This window comes from Apium graveolens, chromosome 5 (assembly GCF_009905375.1).
Source record: "Apium graveolens cultivar Ventura chromosome 5, ASM990537v1, whole genome shotgun sequence".
Lineage (NCBI taxonomy): Eukaryota > Viridiplantae > Streptophyta > Magnoliopsida > Apiales > Apiaceae > Apium > Apium graveolens.
This window is the reverse complement of record NC_133651.1, coordinates 43,526,315-43,544,941: the sequence shown is the minus strand read 5'-3', so window position 1 is coordinate 43,544,941 and position 18,627 is coordinate 43,526,315. Positions and strand designations below refer to the sequence as shown.

The 18,627-nt window shown below is 35.1% G+C and overlaps 1 protein-coding gene across 1 annotated transcript; it reads right to left on the bottom strand.

The window, feature by feature from the left end:
• Positions 1 to 1,204: 1,204 nt before the first annotated feature.
• On the bottom strand, positions 1,205 to 17,111 carry LOC141723920 (ubiquitin carboxyl-terminal hydrolase 6-like). The gene is made up of 18 exons (XM_074525870.1): positions 16,969 to 17,111; positions 16,081 to 16,226; positions 15,938 to 15,973; positions 15,694 to 15,801; positions 14,603 to 14,703; positions 14,341 to 14,467; positions 13,661 to 13,720; positions 13,486 to 13,553; positions 13,002 to 13,052; positions 11,555 to 11,663; positions 10,881 to 10,969; positions 10,490 to 10,559; positions 9,800 to 9,880; positions 9,616 to 9,711; positions 9,483 to 9,531; positions 9,133 to 9,252; positions 1,673 to 1,747; positions 1,205 to 1,499 (listed from the first exon to the last, which is right to left on the bottom strand). The coding sequence occupies exons 1-18, from the start codon at positions 16,976 to 16,978 to the stop codon at positions 1,444 to 1,446; spliced, it is 1,452 nt and encodes a 483-aa protein (XP_074381971.1). The 5' UTR covers positions 16,979 to 17,111; the 3' UTR covers positions 1,205 to 1,443.
• Positions 17,112 to 18,627: the final 1,516 nt, after the last annotated feature.

Sequence of the window (18,627 nt, the reverse complement as noted above, 5' to 3'; positions counted from 1 at the left end):
TTGTATAAGTGTTTGCTCAGATGAAAAATCTCTATTAGTTAATTCAATTAAGATGTTATTTAACTATTCTGGAACCAAATATATTTTGAACATATCAAGGCTTTGTTGAAACAATTTAAAGTTTCTAAAGATGTACAATACTAGTGTCTAATTTATAAAATAGTTTAAAGATAAAAAGTATAATTTACAATATTTACCCTATATATTTTACTCTCCTACAAAAAAAATATAAATAAAAACGAAACTATTGAGTAATAAATGAATTTAAAATATAATAACAAGTCTCCTTAATTCTTGTGCAAAAGTTTTAAATAACTTGTTAACCGATAACAGAGATTGAATACTCACGCTCAATCACCCATTTGTATACGGATAATTTGGGCACGAAAGATAAAGAATATTTTAAAAAAATATTAGTTTTAGTGGGGGAAAAGGTTTTAAGAAAAATTATAATTCAGATGGAAAAATTAAGAAAAGTGAGTTAGGGAGAGGTGTTAATCAAATATTTTAATATATAAAATGAGTGTAGTGAAATAAAATAGCTAAAGTCGTTGATTTAAGAATCCAACCACTACACCAATGTTAGCAACGTAATTGATTTCTAAAATGTATAGAATCGAAAAGGACCCCAAAAAATGAAAGTGTATACAGGATTCACAAAAGCTGATTACGCGGCCGTTAGGTACTTTGATTCTTTACTAATAGGATGATTAAGCTGTAATCGAATTAAGCAATAAAATCGATTATCACTTGTAAAATTTTATTTCTAAAATATTGATATTTATTTTAATAAAACAATAACCTGGATCAAAAAATTAAAAAAATTGTTAAGAAAAATCTGTGTTAGGATTCTTAATACTTAATATTTTTTTCATAATTTTAGTGTTTTAACATATTATTATTATATTTAAAATTTTAAATAAATATATTCTCTGTCCCATATACACTCACTTTATTCATTAAATATTAATCGTCTCGCCACTTTATCCAACTTAATATTTTTTCTCGCTAAATTATATTTTTTTCCTCTCATCCTACTGTCTAATGTTATTTTAACATATTTCTTGTCCCTAATGTCCAATCCAATTATATACAATGACCCGGACGGAGAGAGTATTTGGTGCATATAGATGAATAATAGGTCATAGGGAGTATAAGCTAAGAGCCCAACACAACAGCCCTCGGCCTGTATGAAACATCGCCAAAAACAAAAAATTCAATTTTCAAATACTTCCATAAACTGGAAAATAGCAAAAGTTGCTAAAAAGGTGTAGGATATCAACCAAACATACAATCGTGTACCTGATCTCAACCAACCTTGAAAAACAAAGACAAACCACAGACAAAATCAGAGAACCTTTACTAGTTCAATAACTTTAGGTTACATTTTGATGTAAAACATATAAAAATCTAAATTACATGAAACATGCACAGATAATAATGTTACTTGGGAATAAAACGAGCCTTGTACATACAAATGTAAGCCATATGCCAATCACCTGCAAAACAATTAATATCAAATTCAGAGTCCGGGAAAGAGGATATGCAATAAGTTAATTCCATATAAAAAAGGCAGGGTTTCTGTTCCTAAAAGTAACACTATACATAAGGTATTCTTCCCTTTTTCTCGAGTAAACCCTGCCTTGCTATAATGTTAACTTAGAGCCCTTACCTCCTCCCGAAAGTTTTACGATATCTTCCTCTCTTTGTGGTATAGGATTATCATCATCATACTGAATCCATTTACCTGTGACAAAGATTAAAAGTAAATCATTTAGAAAGCTAAGAAACCTGATTTAGTTCAACTGTATCTCAAGCACCCTAAAGTTCGATTCTTAAATCTTTAGCACCCTTACTTATTGCTTATTTGTACATGCAACACTTTCTTTTCCTAAAGAACACTCACACAACCATTTTGCCTTCAGCGAGGCTTTAACTTGCCTGCAACACCTTTTATCCCTAAAGATATTGTAATTCTCACACGTGTTGCATTTTTACCTTCAGCATCTTCCTCCAACATTTGAAATTATATCGTTAATACCCCTCCATGAGAGCAACTCCAACCCAACACTATAAAACTGTAAGTTTTACACTATTACAGGGGAAAACCAACTCCAACCCAAGACTATAATATTGTAAAATTTGCACCAAATGAATAGTGACAGCAAATTTGGTGCCAAACATTGGATGTACTTTTACGCCAAATTTGGACCGCCGTGTTTGTTAAGAAAACAAATTCATTCCCTTTATGTCCCATTTATATCCCCTATTATATCCCAACAAAACACTTACATTTGGAAAATTGAGAATATCAAGTCTTCCTCTAGGCAAAAGATTTCTTTTTAGTGTAGATAAAGTGTAAATGGGTTGGTGGCGTAGCAGAAGTGTTGAATTGTCGATCAACGTCGCACAATTCTAGTTCAGCAATATAGAATAAACAAGAACATTGACAAGAGTTTGTATTTTTCTTGATAGTAGTATGAATCCATCAGAAGTACAATAAGTGTTTACACATATTTAAACAATCCTACAATAGTTAACTGTTTAAAGACACTATAGGTTGATTTATTTCAAATAAGTAATAATAACTACTTATACTAACTGCTAGTAACCACCAGGGTGATTTCTCACAAGAATCAGTTTTTAATAACCACTCATAACTGACCAATAACTGAGTGAAAGTTATTATGAATTGATCTGCTGAGAAAATTATGACTTCACTAGTGTTGTACTACATCATCCTCCCTGTCTTTTAAAAGACTTGTCCACAAGTCAATTGAAGGCAGCAAAGGCAGCAGACTTTCCATATCTCCATGATACTCGTAAGGGTCTTTGACGTTAAAACTTTTGGAACTGCCTAATTCTTCAGGAAGATCAACTACATATGCATTGTCATTGATCTTTTTGAGCACACGAACCGGCCCAATCTTTTTAGCTTTAAGTTTGTTGTAGGTTCCTGCTAGAAATCTTTCTCTTCGTAGATGCACCATGACAAGATCTCCTTCCTCAAATGATTTAAACCTACGATGTTTATCAGCCGCCTCTTTGTACTTTGCATTGGCCTGTTCCAAATTCAGTTTAACCTCTTCATGAAGTTTTGCAATCTTCTCAATCATATGATCTGCAGCTATACTCTTTCCGGGGAGTTTTGGTAAAGGTACCAAGTCCACTACATGTTGAGGTATGCTGGTATACACAATTTGAAAAGGAGATTTTTTGTAGATTGATTAATGGAATTATTATAAGTGAATTCTGCTTGAGCAAGCGCCAAATCCCATTGTTTTGGTCTATCTCCCGAAATGCACCTTAAAAGATTACCCAAACTTCAATTTACAACCTCTGTTTGTCCGTCAGTTTGAGGGTGGCAAGTTGTGCTGAATTTGAGACTAGTGTCGAACCTTTTCCATAAAGTCTGCCAGAAGTGACCTAAAAACTTGTTGTCTCGATCAGAAACAATGGACTTTGGAATACCATGCAAGTGAACAACTTCTTTAAAGAATAAGTGTGCAATATGAGAAGCATCTAAAGTCTTTTTGCAGGGTATGAAATGGGCCATTTTAGAAAATCTATCAACCACTACATAGATAGAGTCCATACCTCGTTAAGTCCTAGGAAGACCAAGCACAAAATCCATGAAAATATCAACCCAAGGTGTGTCCGGAACAGGAAGAGATGTATACAATCCAGTGTTGTTTGAACTTCCTTTTGCCGTTTGACAAGTGTAGCATCTTTGAACAAAACGATTCATGTCCCTTTTTACTTGAGGCCAATAATAACGCTCCTCAACTAAAACAATACTTTTGTCTCTTCCCATGTGTCCACTAAGACCACTTCCATAAGTTCTCTAATGATATGCTCACGAAGAGAACTTCTCGGAATGCATAATTTATTCCCTTTGAATAGAAAACCTTCTTCAAGATGAAAATTAACAACTTTCAATCCACATTTAGTAATTTTAACCCATGTTTCGCCAAAATCTTCATCTTCAGCATATAGATCTTTCAAATAATCAATCCCAATGACTTCTGCTTTCATTGAAATCAGTAAAGAAGCCCTACGGCTGACCAGATTTGTGCTTGACAGTGAAAGTGAATCGTTCAATGTAGTCAATCCATCTTTGGTGCATTCTGTTAGAGTTAGAATTGCTTTTGATATTTCTCAAGGCTTGATGATCAGTAAAGAGTACAATCTCTTGATGAATCAGGTAGTACTCCCAATGTTTAAGTGACTGATATATCGCATACAACTCTAACTCATAAGTTGTCCATTTCTTCCGCGCATCACTAAGTTTTTCGCTGTAGTAAGCAACTGGTCGTCCATCTTGAGACAACACTGCCCCAATACCAACAAGGGAAGCATCACAATCAACCTGAAATAATTTCTCAAAGTTCGGTAAAGCAAGAACAGGGGCTGCTGTTAGCTTTTCTTTGAGCAGTTTAAAACTTTTCTCAGCTGCATCCGTCCACACAAAGTGTTTCCCTTTCATGCAATCTGTTAGTGGTGCTGCAATAGTACTAAAGTTACGAACAAAACGCCTATAAAATGTAGCAAGTCCATGAAAACTTCGGACTTCACTAATACTCCGTGGTCCAGGCCATTCTTTAATAGCTTTAACCTTGTCTTCATCAACATCAACATGAATACCATTAGAAGACACCACATAGTCAAGAAAGACTAGGCTGTCCGTAAGAAAGCTACATTTTTTTAGGTTCACATATAAGGTATTCTCACGCAGCACACTAAAAATTTCCCACAGATTGTATAAATGATCTTCTACGCTACGACTATAAATCAGGATATCGTCGAAATACACAACCACAAATCAGCTAATAAAAGGTTTTAATACCTGATTCATAACTCGCATGAAAGTGCTAATTCATAACTCGCATGAAAGTGCTAGGAGCATTTGATAGACCAAATGGCATTACCATCCATTCGTATAAGCCGTCTTTAGTTTTAAATGCAGTCTTCCATTCATCACCCGGTCGAATACGAATCTGATGATACCCACTTTTCAAATCAATCTTCGAGAAAATTTTGGAACCTTCCAAGTCATCCAACATATCGTCTAACCTTGGTATTGGGAACCGATATCGAACAGTGAATTTGTTGATTGCACGACTATCAATACACATCCGCCAACTCCCATCTTTTTTTTGGAGTTAGTAAAGCCGGAACTGCACATGGACTCATACTAGGTCGTATTAGGCCCTTTGATAGCAAATCCTCAACCTTGAAGAATTGCATGTTCTTTTGGACTCAATCTGTAGTGAGGCATGTTTGGCAAGCTAGCACCTGGTACTAAATCAATGCCATGCTGAATATTTCGCATACGAGGAAGAATACTTGGCAACTCATCCGGCACTAAATCTTTGAACTCGTTCAGTATAGGTTGCACCTGAGAAGGAACATCAATTGCAGGTTTGTTGTTTCCCTTGATGACAAGAGCATAAATTTCTCCCGTCTCCTTTGAGTCTTCAAGTATGTTGCTAGAGATCAAAAAATTCTGCCCATCTTTTGGAGGAAATATAGATCCTGATGACCTTCTTAATGGAGCCAATACTATGCGTACCCCATCTTTGTAGAAGCTGATAGTATTATCTCTTCCCATATGAACAGAATTAACATCATATTGCCATGGTCTTCCCAACAACATATGGCATGCATCCATGTCTACAACATCAGATCAAACTTCATCTTTATAACGATTACCAATACTGAAAGCAATATTACATCTACAAGTTACCCTTGTTTCTCCAACCTCTTTGATCCACCGATTGAATATGGTGTAGGATGTCTCCAACCTCTTTGGTCGAAATTTTTCCACCAAAATTGCGGTTTTGAGGCTTCTCAGTCATTGTTTCAGCCCTCAAGGCAAGGCGCACTGCATCTCCCAAGGTATGGGCATTTTGTAAAGCAATTATGTCTTGAATGTTGTACTTCAACCCACTTATAAACCTTGCCGCTTGTTGCGAATCTGATTCAGCAAGGTCATTACGTGAAGCCAGCCTATAGAACTATGTTGTGTAATCATCAACTGAACGGTATCCCTGTTTACAATTATGGTACTGCTGAAATAGAACTTGATCATAGTCCAGAGGTAAATACCTGTTTTTCAACATCCGTTTCATCTTCATCCATGTTCTGACGGGAGGCTTACCCAATCGAGTTCGAGAAAGTTGCATATGATCCCACCATGCTGAAGCGCCGCCCTTCAACTTGTAGGCAACATACTTCACTTGTTTTTCTTCTGGAATTTCCATGAATTCAAAGAACTTTTCTACTTCTGACAACCAGTCAAGGAAGTCTTCCATGTGAAGTTGACCATTGAAAGAAGGCAAGTCCATTTTAACCTTGAAATCATTCCCTTTTTCTCGGTTATAACCAGCTCGTTGAAAATTGTTCCTTCATTAGTTATTTCTTGAATTTTCTGCCATGTTTTCCAGTTTTTCATCACTTGAATCTCCACTATGCATCACATTCTGCCTATTTCTCGTCCTAACAACTGTTTCCCCATTGTTTCGCTGGTTTTGCGAACGATTTTCCCTACGAAAGCCATGAATTCCCCCCTGAAACGCAGGTTGAGTGGTTGTCTTCGTAAGGTTGGTTAAACCCGCTACTAAGGTCTCAATTTGGCGTTGGGTTTGCGTTTGAGACTCTACGAGCCGCTCAACCATGTCGAGGGTTCTTCGAGCAACGTCAGAATCATCCCTCTCACCCCATTACCACCATCGATAGCCATCAGACCAGGAGAAAACAAGGCTCTGATACCTACCACTTGGCATAGCAGAAGTGTTGAATTGTCGATCAACGTCGCACAATTCTAGTTCAGCAATATAGAATAAACAAGAACATTGACAAGAGTTTGTATTTTTCTTGATAGTAGTATGAATCCATCAGAAGTACAATAAGTGCTTACACATATTTAAACAATCCTACAATAGTTAACTGTTTAAAGACACTAGGCAAACTCTTATAGGTTCATTTATTTCAAATAAGTAATAATAACTACTTATACTAACTGCTAGTAACCACCAGGGGTGATTTCTCACAAGAATCAGTTTTTAATAACCACTCATAACTGACCAATAACTGAGTGAAAGTTATTATGAATTGATATGCTGAGAAAGTTATGACTTCACTAGTGTTGTACTACATCAGTTGGAAATACTTGGAATCGGTTGGTGAATAGGGTATCTGACAACTTAATAAACACGTTTGAGGATTTCAATGAAGTTACACATAATGGGTTAAAAAAATGAACCAAGGTGCTAGAGATACACACGTAAACATTAGGGTGGTTGTGGTCATTGTCCTTTAAATAGGCTAGCTCATATTCTGTGCCATGCACAATTTTTTTTATAACCCTTCAACTTGTAGGCAACATACTTCACTTGTTTTTTTTCTGAAATTTCCATGAATTCAAAGAACTTTTCTACTTCTGACAACCAGTCAAGGAAATCTTCCATGTGAAGTTGACCATTGAAAGAAGGCAAGTCCATTTTAACCTTGAAATCATTCCCTTTTTCTCGGTTATAACCAGCTCGTTGAAAATTGTTCCTTCATTGGTTATTTCTTGAATTTTCTGCCATGTTTTCCAGTTCTTCATCACTTGAATCTCCACTATGCATCACATTCTGCCTATTTCTCGTCCTAACAACTGTTTCCACATTGTTTCGCTGGTTTTGCGAACGATTTTCCCTACGAAAGCCATGAATTCCACCCTGAAACGCAGGTTGAGTGGTTGTCTTCGTAAGGTTGGTTAAACCCGCTACTAAGGTCTCAATTTGGCGTTGGGTTTGCGTTTGAGACTCTACAAGCCGCTCAACCATGTCGAGGGTTCTTCGAGCAACGTCAGAATCATCCCTCTCACCCCATTACCACCATCGATAGCCATCAGACCAAGAGAAAACAAGGCTCTGATACCTACCACTTGGCGTAGCAGAAGTGTTAAATTGTCAATCAACGTCGCACAATTCTAGTTCAGCAATATAGAATAAACAAGAACATTGACAAGAGTTTGTATTTTTCTTGATAGTAGTATGAATCCATCAGAAGTACAATAAGTGCTTACACATATTTAAACAATCCTACAATAGTTAACTGTTTAAAGACACTAGGCAAACTCCTATAGGTTGATTTATTTCAAATAAGTAATAATAACTACTTATACTAACTGCTAGTAACCACCAGGGCTGATTTCTCACAAGAATCAGTTTTTAATAACCACTCATAACTGACCAATAACTGAGTGAAAGTTATTATGAATTGATCTGCTGAGAAAGTTATGACTTCACTAGTGTTGTACTTCACTAGTGTTGTACTACATCAGTTGGAAATACTTGGAATCGGTTGGTGAATAGGGTATCTGACAACTTAATAAACACGTTTGAGGATTTCAATGAAGTTACACATAATGGGTTAAAAAAATGAACCAAGGTGCTAGAGATACACACGTAAACATTAGGGTGGTTGTGGTCATTGTCCTTTAAATAGGCTAGCTCATATTCTGTGCCATGCACAATTTTTTTTATAATTTAATACCATTACACAAATTTGTTAGATATATCAGTTTCCTATATTTGCAATAATAAAATTTATGTATATTTAATCTAATAAATATATTTTAGTAACCTGTAATACATATGTTGGCTGTGGTTTTTCTGAATACTACTCCCTCTGTCCCAACCATTTCTTTACACTTTTCTTTTTTGGATGTCCCATCCAATTCTATACATTTCAAAACTTACCACAAATAGTAAATGGGTCCCACCACTTTCCCACTTTTCCTCCCTTTTCACACTACTTTTACTCCACTATCTCATTTTTATACATTAAAAATCAATGGGTCCCACCACATCACCCACTTTTCTTTCTCTTTTTCACTAATTTATACATATTTCTTGACCTCCGTGCCCAAACCAAACGTAAAGAATTGGTTGGGACGGAGGGAGTAGTAAAAAAGTATTATGTGGATGCCAAGTATCAAACCCTAGATCTTTCTTAGTATAGGGAGACAACCATATATCTCTTAAGAGCTTATTATAGTACATAAGATTTTATTTGAACTTGTTATACTATGCTCCTACTACATGAACTAAATTGTATAAGCAATATTTCAAAAGAATTTACCGCTTTCTTGCTTAACCCAAGCAACATAATGGCCAGAATCAGCACTTCTACCCTTGTGAGTCAGCACAGCGACTAAATCATATATTCCGGTCGGCTGCATTTCTTTGTCAGGCAAATCACCTACAATAAGAGCAAAGCAAATGCTTAAATACTTTAAAGAATAAACAATGAAGTTGCATATAGTTGAATCCAAGTTCACTTCCATGTGCTTAAATCTGCAATGACGCCAATTCACTAAAGAACACAATGTCCTTGAAATGATATGCCGCGCCCAAACCAATATTTTAAACCACAAATAAACTAGTTATAAACAAATTATAACATCTTTCCAGATAAAGTACAGCATTAACCTTCCTGAGAAGCAATTTTCGATGATTCTCCACTTTCCTTGGATGATCCCTGCATGAGGATCATGAAAACATTAAGTCTAGAAAAAGTTTAGCATGTATATCTGTAGGTGAGATAGCTCGATCAATTCTCTACCTCAGCATCAGACATCTTGACATCGTTGTCTGCTGAAATGGGGGTCTTTTGATTGGATTTTAAGCCAAGTTTTTTACCTTCCTCGTCTCTTAAAATCTATTAGATGTAAAACAGAAGGCATGAATATTGCAAGTAAAAGATAGATACACCTTTAATACCTAAAAGCATAAGACAAAACACAAACCTGCCGAGGGGTTTGTAAACATTTTTTTAGATCATCTGAACAAAGATCATATATGTCCAACTCCAATGGATAATCTACTTTCTGCGAATATAAATTATACAGTCAGCAGAAAACTCGAGATAGACAAACCAGACATACCCCGGATGTCCCACTAAGAAAAAGGGTTTGGGGTGGCTGAGACGTAAGCAGACCTTTACCCCTACTTGTAAAATGTTTCCGTGAACACTATTTTAAAGAATGTTAATGGAGAGTGCTGAATTTCTTTGAAATTGTCGAAATATTCTGAGAAACTAATGACGATCAAAAAGTAAAAGAAGGTATGGCATGCAATAAAAAGAAAACAAAATGTAAAGCACTAAAGTAACAGCAAAAGATTTATGCTAAACAAAAGACCTATCACCTATCCCTCCTCAGATTATCGTAAACACACTGCTGTCATAACTGGCAGCTCCTCCCCAACTCCATATGTGTTGGCTCTAAAACCCTAAAAGATAATTGCTGCCCTAATCCAACTCGATGTATTCATAAAATGCAGGAACCCAATTAACTTGAGATAATTTATTAAAAAAGTTGCATATGCCAAGCTATGACTCTCAAATCTCAATGCGAGTGTGTAATGCATTCTGTCACCTAGCAGAATCTTCTAAGAATTTAATGATTCGCAAAGAGGAAGTCGGAGACTTGAGTTACCCGTAAGATTTTTGCTTTCTGGTTTGATTCCCTCTTCCAGAAAAAGCGGACAAATTGAACTGTAAGGTACCTGTTTACAATATAGGAAATTATAAGGTAACACGCTACTTACTGTACCTTCCATTATCCCAATCCATAAAATGTGAAGTGCCAGGCTTAAATCAACACCGTATGAATTCCTTTTATTTGGCGCATGTAGTATAGAAGGAAGTTGTATATGTTAATAGGAAAAAAATTCAAGCGGATGGGGAATACAAGATCACCGTATTCATTAGTTATAAGAGCACTAATTACAACTAAAATAAAATTCATCATTTGATGGAAACTGTCATCATTTGTTGACACATGCTAGCAGACATATAAAATCTTTAACGACTGCAATAGATTATACCTTGGCAATCCGTTAACACGTGAATCTTTCACGTATATAGCACTGCGACCCAGTGAAGGAGAAGACTTTTCCAGTTCTGATTTCAGTCCCTGTATTCATTAAATTAGTTTGTATAAATGAATGAATCGTGAACTAGGTCCGCAGTATTGTGGATAAAATATACTCCCTCAGTCCCTTTCAATTGTTTACATTTCTGAGTAAGTGTCCGGCACGCATTTTAAGGTGTATAAAATGTATTGTTATGTAACTTATTTTTACAATTTTTTTCTGAATAAAAGTTAAATGTTTTAATTTTTATTCAGAAAAACAAAATTGTAAAAAAAATTACAGAGTTATACGTAATATGCACCTTAAAATGCGTGTCGGACACTCTTTAAAAAATGTAAACAATTGAAAGGGACGGAGGGAGTACTAGGGAAAAATATGAATGATGTTCATTACAACGTGAAGTTGTACAGAAGTTATAAATATGGAAGCTATTAATAAAAAAAACGTAACAAAAGTTGTGATAGGGGAAGTTCTATTTCCTATTAAAGCGGCCTCCATCAGGAAATCAAGTATTAATGAATTGCGGTGTTAGACAAGCTCAAGATATAACTTTGTTAAGTACATCGCATGAGAACTTAAAATAATGTTCGAAACAGCCCAAAAAGACTTAGCAAGATACAACTCACATGTTTTAACCCTTCATGTAAGTGGTTGACCTCATGTGATATATGGCACTTTAAAGAGTAAACTGACTCCGACTCTGAGCTTTCTTCTCCACTTTCTGCACAGTGCACCCTGTTATCATGGGAAAATAGGTTAATAGATGAACCAACAACCAGTGTCCTAAAAGATGGGACAATGCAAGTTGGCAATAAATATATCTTGAAAATAAAAAAGGTCTATTTTCTTAAATGATATGAGAATGCAAACTGATTCACTGCTTTGATGGCGACAATATTATAGAATTTTAGTTCTGCATTTTCAAAAATAGATATATAATACAAAATAAGCATTATATCCACCAACACATAATCACAGTCTAAGTTACCAAAACTCTTCAATTTTGCCCTCTACCCGTGTCCATCGGACATGAGATGGGTGTGGGTATGGGATCTGAGTCGGATCCTTCAGATGGAAACCAAACACTTAAAACTTACGAAATCTACTTCAAAATGATTTACAAGGCCTCACAACGACTTAATTCTCTCAATTCTATGGAGAGATATCTATGGATTACTATTTTCATGTCATCGTGTTGATTTATTTTATAAATATGACAAACAATTATGTATATGTTTATTATGTACATGTTTACTTTATGTGGTAGAAGACATGAATTTACATATATAATGTATAAAAATAGGTATAATTTCGCTTATTTGGAGGTTATATGCCGAATCCTCGCACCCGTGTCCGATTTTGGATCCATATCCACGAATCCTAAGTTTTTAAAAACTAAAAGTCTCACACTTGGAACCGTACCCGTATCCGACACCCTTACCCGAGTCCGGGTAACTAAGGTCAGGGTTATCTCAAGTGTATAATCATGCCACTGTTATTCAAGTAATCACTTCTACTCAATTATTCAACCATCAGAACTAGTTACAGGAGAAATATCGGAAAAATTACATATACACTCATCAGTCATCAGTATCAGTCATAGTGGAAAATTTGGGAAGAAATGTACCCACATACAAACACATGTAATTGAAAAATTGTAATAGAATATGTACATGGAACGGACAATAATACTTTTTGAATATAACTTAAATTGTTTAATTGAAATGTACGAGTATATTCAGTTAAAATTTTCTAGAAATTACACACCAGTAAAGAGTGGACATATTTCAAAATGATACTACAGAGGACAAACATTTCCAGGAAAATTAGCTATAGTCATAAAAAACAAAAAACTGTACTAATCCGCAATGGTTTTAGAATTAGATTAGTCGAGCACTTGGACACTAGCTGAACCCCAATTTTGTACTCAGGCCCATGCAAATTCCACAATTTAGCTATCATTGTATCAAACGGACACCAGCTTGCAAGGTGAAACCCTTATAACCAGAGATTTAAGGACTCGGTACTCACATTAATCAAAAATGTATTTAAACATTAATCACATGTAAATACCTGCTGACAAGTTCGATGCCAAAAAGCCGTTTGATCGCGTCAAGATTTTCACTGAAATCATTATGATGAAACTTGAAGTTAGAATATAGTTAACAGTTACTGACCTATACTTGGTAACAAGATTTATTCTTAAAAATTGCTCCATTCGTAGAGGAGCTTGAAAAAAGTAATCCAGTTTAGCTAACAGATTACGATTTTATTCCAGAAATGTATCAGTATAAAAGTTTAACCCATAAACTTATTAGCCAAGGTGAGTACTGAATATTTTCACATGCAATTTTGATTTTTACTGGCAAAGAGATTCCCGGGGGGGGGGGTGTGAAAGTAAAGTAATCAACTAAAATTATTATGAGAGAGAGAGAGCCGCGTTTTACAGTTATTCGGTGCTTTTAGAAACTGAGAAATGTGTCCAAAATATGTGTTTTCTTACATATTTTGATAAATATACAACAGCACACCAAATATCTTACAGCTGCAAAGTTACCTATTATTCGGTGGTTTCAGAGACTGAGAAAGTGTGTACAAAATCTGTGTCCAACATTCTTCAGCATCCTGTAGATTATCAATATGTATAAGAAACCACAGGTGCAAGCCAAATAGGCAAATACATTTAGTTATAAATCTAAGATATTTGGCTGCACGGAGAAGAACTAATAGACCTGTTGCATGAAGGCACCATTGTTCAGCTGTCCAAATTGAGGATACTTTTTGCGCAAAACCTGCAAGTGTAGATAAATTATATAGAATCCAAGTATGGTACCAGTACACAAGCTGCCGCAGAAATATCTAAACAAAGTAACTCAAACTATAGAAGAGCTCAACTTGGCAAAAGTACTGCAAGTCTGTAACTTTTTTTTTGCTAAATATGTCTGTAACCTTTACTTGCAATAGGACCATTTTTAGTAAACAAGATTCTACTTTTATGGCCCCTACAGCGAAGGCAAAGTGAATTTTTATTGTTTAATTCATTCAAAAGAAATTATAACACAATCCCCCTTTTTAAGGGACGTAAACTACGTATACCAATAACAAAATTACAAAAAATATGGCCAACAGACCATTTTCATATAACAAATTATCTAAAAGCAGAAAACAATTTTGTTAGAGTAAGCAACTCAAAAATTTGGAGAAATTAAATTCTTGAATTATACCCTCAAGAAGCGAAACATTTCTGCCAGTGCAATTTAACTATTCCAAGACATCTAATAGAGCGTGGTTCATAGCTTATAATTATGCACATTTAACTATTTTTAATAACTCGGACTTAATGACAGATAATGTTTAATCCAATCTAACATCTGACATTGGGAAATCAGAACTCTAAAGGATAGAGACATACTGTCCAAAACTGCATTGGTGCAACTGCTTTGACACTCTTATCAAGTTCACTAAATAAATCCCGTGTTGCAACGGTCAAGAGATGAGATGACTGATCTAAATCGTTGCTTCTACCAGAATGTGGATACCTGACCATAAAATTAGATGATATTAATTAGTGAGAGTTCAGTCTCCTAAGGTAAATTCTACCAACATATGAAAACCAAATATATAATGAAATCAGAACACAAAAATATATATTTATGCTTAAAGAAGGGATTAACTTGATCAAAGCAGACTTCAGCTCTGGAACTGAGTGCAAGCACTGCATAGTGGAATTCATGTAACAGGTATTCCCAAGATTAAATAAGCCAGCAGAATGCCCCTGCAAGCAAATGTCACATTTACTAAAAGATAATATTATTCAAGTGCATAATTAAGCTGTAAACTAGTATGGAAACATCATTAAATTAAATTTGTAATTTGTAGGTGTGGAAAAGGGATTTATGCATATTACTAGTGGTAACAGTTATAGACTGTTAGTGAGGGTAGTCAGGTCATTTCCTAAGCACTCGGAAAGGAACCTCCATAGTCCATAAATCTTAGTTTCAATTTAGTTCTGTGCAAACTATAATTCAAAAAATGGAACTTTTGTCCACCAACTCTTTCTCTCTCTAGTTCTCTGCAATCTGCACTTTCTCTCTCTATAACTGATCTCTCTTTCTAGGGTTTCTATCGCTCTAGATATCTCAATCTCTACCTGTTTTACTTGCATTTCTAGCTATAGTTCTCTGTTCTCTAATAATTTATTATTCTTCTCAATGAAAAACACAGAAAATCTCAAAAACTACAAAGTCAGAAACCTCAGTTCCTGACGGCAGGAGAGAAAAATATAAGTGTCGCTATGATTCTTTAAATATAAAAAAAAAAAATTTAGGCACCGAGAAACCAGTGTATGCAACCTAGACCAGATAATCTGTCCTAGCCTGCCCATCCAAAGAGATACATTTATGTAAGTTTGTGCCAAGCATCTAGTCTTGCATTCGTAGAAAAGGTTGACGTTTTCGATAGGTAACTTCTTGAGAAATAACTTCGCCAGAATTATAATCTTTATGCGTCTGAGGAAGTTACTGGTCGAATTTGAATAGCGAGTCTAAAATTGAATGCTAATGGGAGGAAATATATTATAAACGGAATGAACAATATTAGGGTTCATACAAAATTTGCATTGGTAACAATGATTGAGATAATAGAATAGGAAAAATCATTATTTGCCAATAAGAAAATGTTGTGTAACATGCACTATTTTGGTAACTATTAAAGCAACTAAGGAGGTATTGAAACATCTGTGAGATGCATAGAATAAGAATGTTACCACTGCTACCACTTGTTCTTCTTCTGGAAGGTCCTCCATGAAAACGGGACCCTTCTCAGGTGCCTTCACAATCTCATCTGCTGTTCCCATCATCATTAATTTTTGACCCTGTACAAGAGCACTACATTATTCTACAATAACCAATTATCTTCATCCACTTCAGGTGTGTAATACTGTAATGCCTAGGCAGTCGCCCTCTGTCTGTGCACAAATGCAAAAAGCTATTGACATCAAAATTACCTACCTCTTTCACTCCTAATTTCGACCAATCTGCATCATCCTAAATTGTCAAAGAGAAGACCAAAATTTTAACAAGCGCGCTTGAATATGCCAAACTTACATAGGTATCTATCAGAACCTAATGCACAGAATTTACAAATCAATCACCTTTAACAAACCACCTTTCACCATAATCTTCTGTCTTTCCGGTGGTACTCCTGTTAGGTCATACAACTGAGCTTTGAAAACATATGGTGGCTGGGTAGTGTCAATTTCCACACCTGAAAATAGCTCCTTTTGCCATTTTACACTCACTGCAAAGATATTGACAATATTATTATGTCAACTGAACACAATAGAGCATAGAATAATATTATGCTCCCAACTGCAAGACAAGTGTACCCCTCAAATTTGTTGTAAGAAATTATTTCAACACTCTAATGCTCACCAAAATTTCCAAGTTACGATTAACGGATGGCACGTGACATATAAGCGTATAATGATGTTTATAAATGACCATGAAATTTTAAATTATATTCCGACAAACACACACACTGAACATTTTTGACTTTTGAGTAATGCAAGTTAATCAAGAGCTTAAATTAAGAATTCCTACTCAGACAATGACCATGCACAACTTTCCCATGGGGGCAAGCCGGTGTCCTAGAGCAAATAATCTACAATCCTCAAGGACACAGTTTACAATCTATCGCGTCTAATACAATAATGTTCAATCGATGTTATCACTTAATCGACTATTAACACGAAAAGATCCACATACTATAATTACTTAAACTACCATTTCGCAAGCCCTAAACACAACATATACGCACAAATACGAAACAATACAATCAATTAACAAAAAATAATTAGGGTACATCAAATCATCACAAAATTAAACTAAACCTAATTAAAAATACACACATATATACATACAAAACAAGTAAACTTAACTTGAATCAATTCAATTAATCTCGCCTATATACATAAAATCAATTGATTGAAGAATAAAAGTAAATTTATACAAGCATTGATAAGAAAGAGCTAAAAACTTACCTGTCGGCATAGCTGTAGATACAGAAGTTTGTATGTATCTTCTTCCTCTTTGTATCTACTGTTTGCTTGCAGAAAGGGCAATGTGAATAAAAATTAGATCAGTAATGACAAACGTTTATTTATAGGATTAATAACCCAGTTATGAGTTGTGTTGGGCCGTTAATATTTCAGCCCACGAGCCCAAAATAAAAACAAAGAGCTCTCCTTTTTCAAATTCTGTTTTTTCAGACCATCGATAAATATCAAGAATACAACGCGGAGGGACAGAGTTTCCTTCATTTATCAGAGTATATCATTTAACTAAAAAGTAGGCAAGTGCTCCCAGAAATTTAGACAATATCGCCCTAATGTTCGATCAGATAACCCACAAAAAGGCTTCATTAAAACCCCGCAAGAGTAAAACTCAATGGGGAAAAAACTCAGAAGGGGAAAAAGAGTACCTACTAAAAAAATATTCTATAAAAAATTAAGTAAACTAGTGTATGATTATTGCCCGGATAATCTTGCATATATTCAAAATTATCTTGTAATCCGAGATCTTGGTTGATAATAGAGTTTTAAATCTGATAAGAGAACCTCCATTAAATCTCTTCCAATCATCTATTGTATTCTAAAAATTTTCCGGATCCGTAATCCCTGGATAAATGCTTGTGCTTTAAACGTTTGATAAGAGAAGTATCCTAAAAATAAAACAAATGAACTAGACAAAAATATATTAAAATCATATTCAATAAATTATTCAAAAAAGAAAGAAAATAAATAAAATCTAACCAAAAAAACTCTTTATTTAGACACGAAAACGCCAAAATAAATTGGCACTCAATTTTCTCTAAAATGCCAAATATTTTGCCACCAAAAGACCACCCATGAAAGGTACAAATAAAACCTTCAATCATGGCACCAATGAACCCATAAAAGGTACTTATATAACCTTCAACAAGGCACTAATGAACCCATAAAGGTGCAAATAAAACCTTTAATTAAGGCACTGACGATCTAATCATAAAAAGTAAAATATTAGTCTATATAAAAGGTAACATATTTATATATATAAAAGGTAACCTAATAAAATTAAAATCTATATAAAAGGTAACATATTTTTTTTGAGGAAATCGTACTTGCAATAATTAAGAAATATCAGAATGTAGTACATGATGAATAAACTCAGGAGGGTTAACATTCTACTCTCGCAGGCCAGACATAGAATGAGTAGTTAATAAGTGTGACACGCCATTCGCAGATCTTCGAACAAAGTGCACTAACACATGGTTAAAGTGCTTACATAGATCAACACAATCCGACACAATCGTATGAAAATAACTTGCGCATTCTTCACCATTACAGGCATTTACCAACTGTTGTGAATTAGACTCAAAGATGCAGTAGTCATAATTTAATTCTTTCACCCAGGAGAGAGCTTCCTTGAGGCTTAATGCTTCGGCCTCTCGAGGTTACCAGGTCCCAGCTATGCAACTGGATCTTGCACGGACAAATTGACCAGCTGAATTCCGAATAACTGCTCTCACGCCAACAAAACCATCTCGAGGTAGATAAGCATCCACATTAATCTTAATCCACAACGAAGGTGGTATGTTCCAACCTACATCGTTTCTGAGAACTGAATGCTTTCGACTGGTATCCAGATCACGAGCTCGTCGC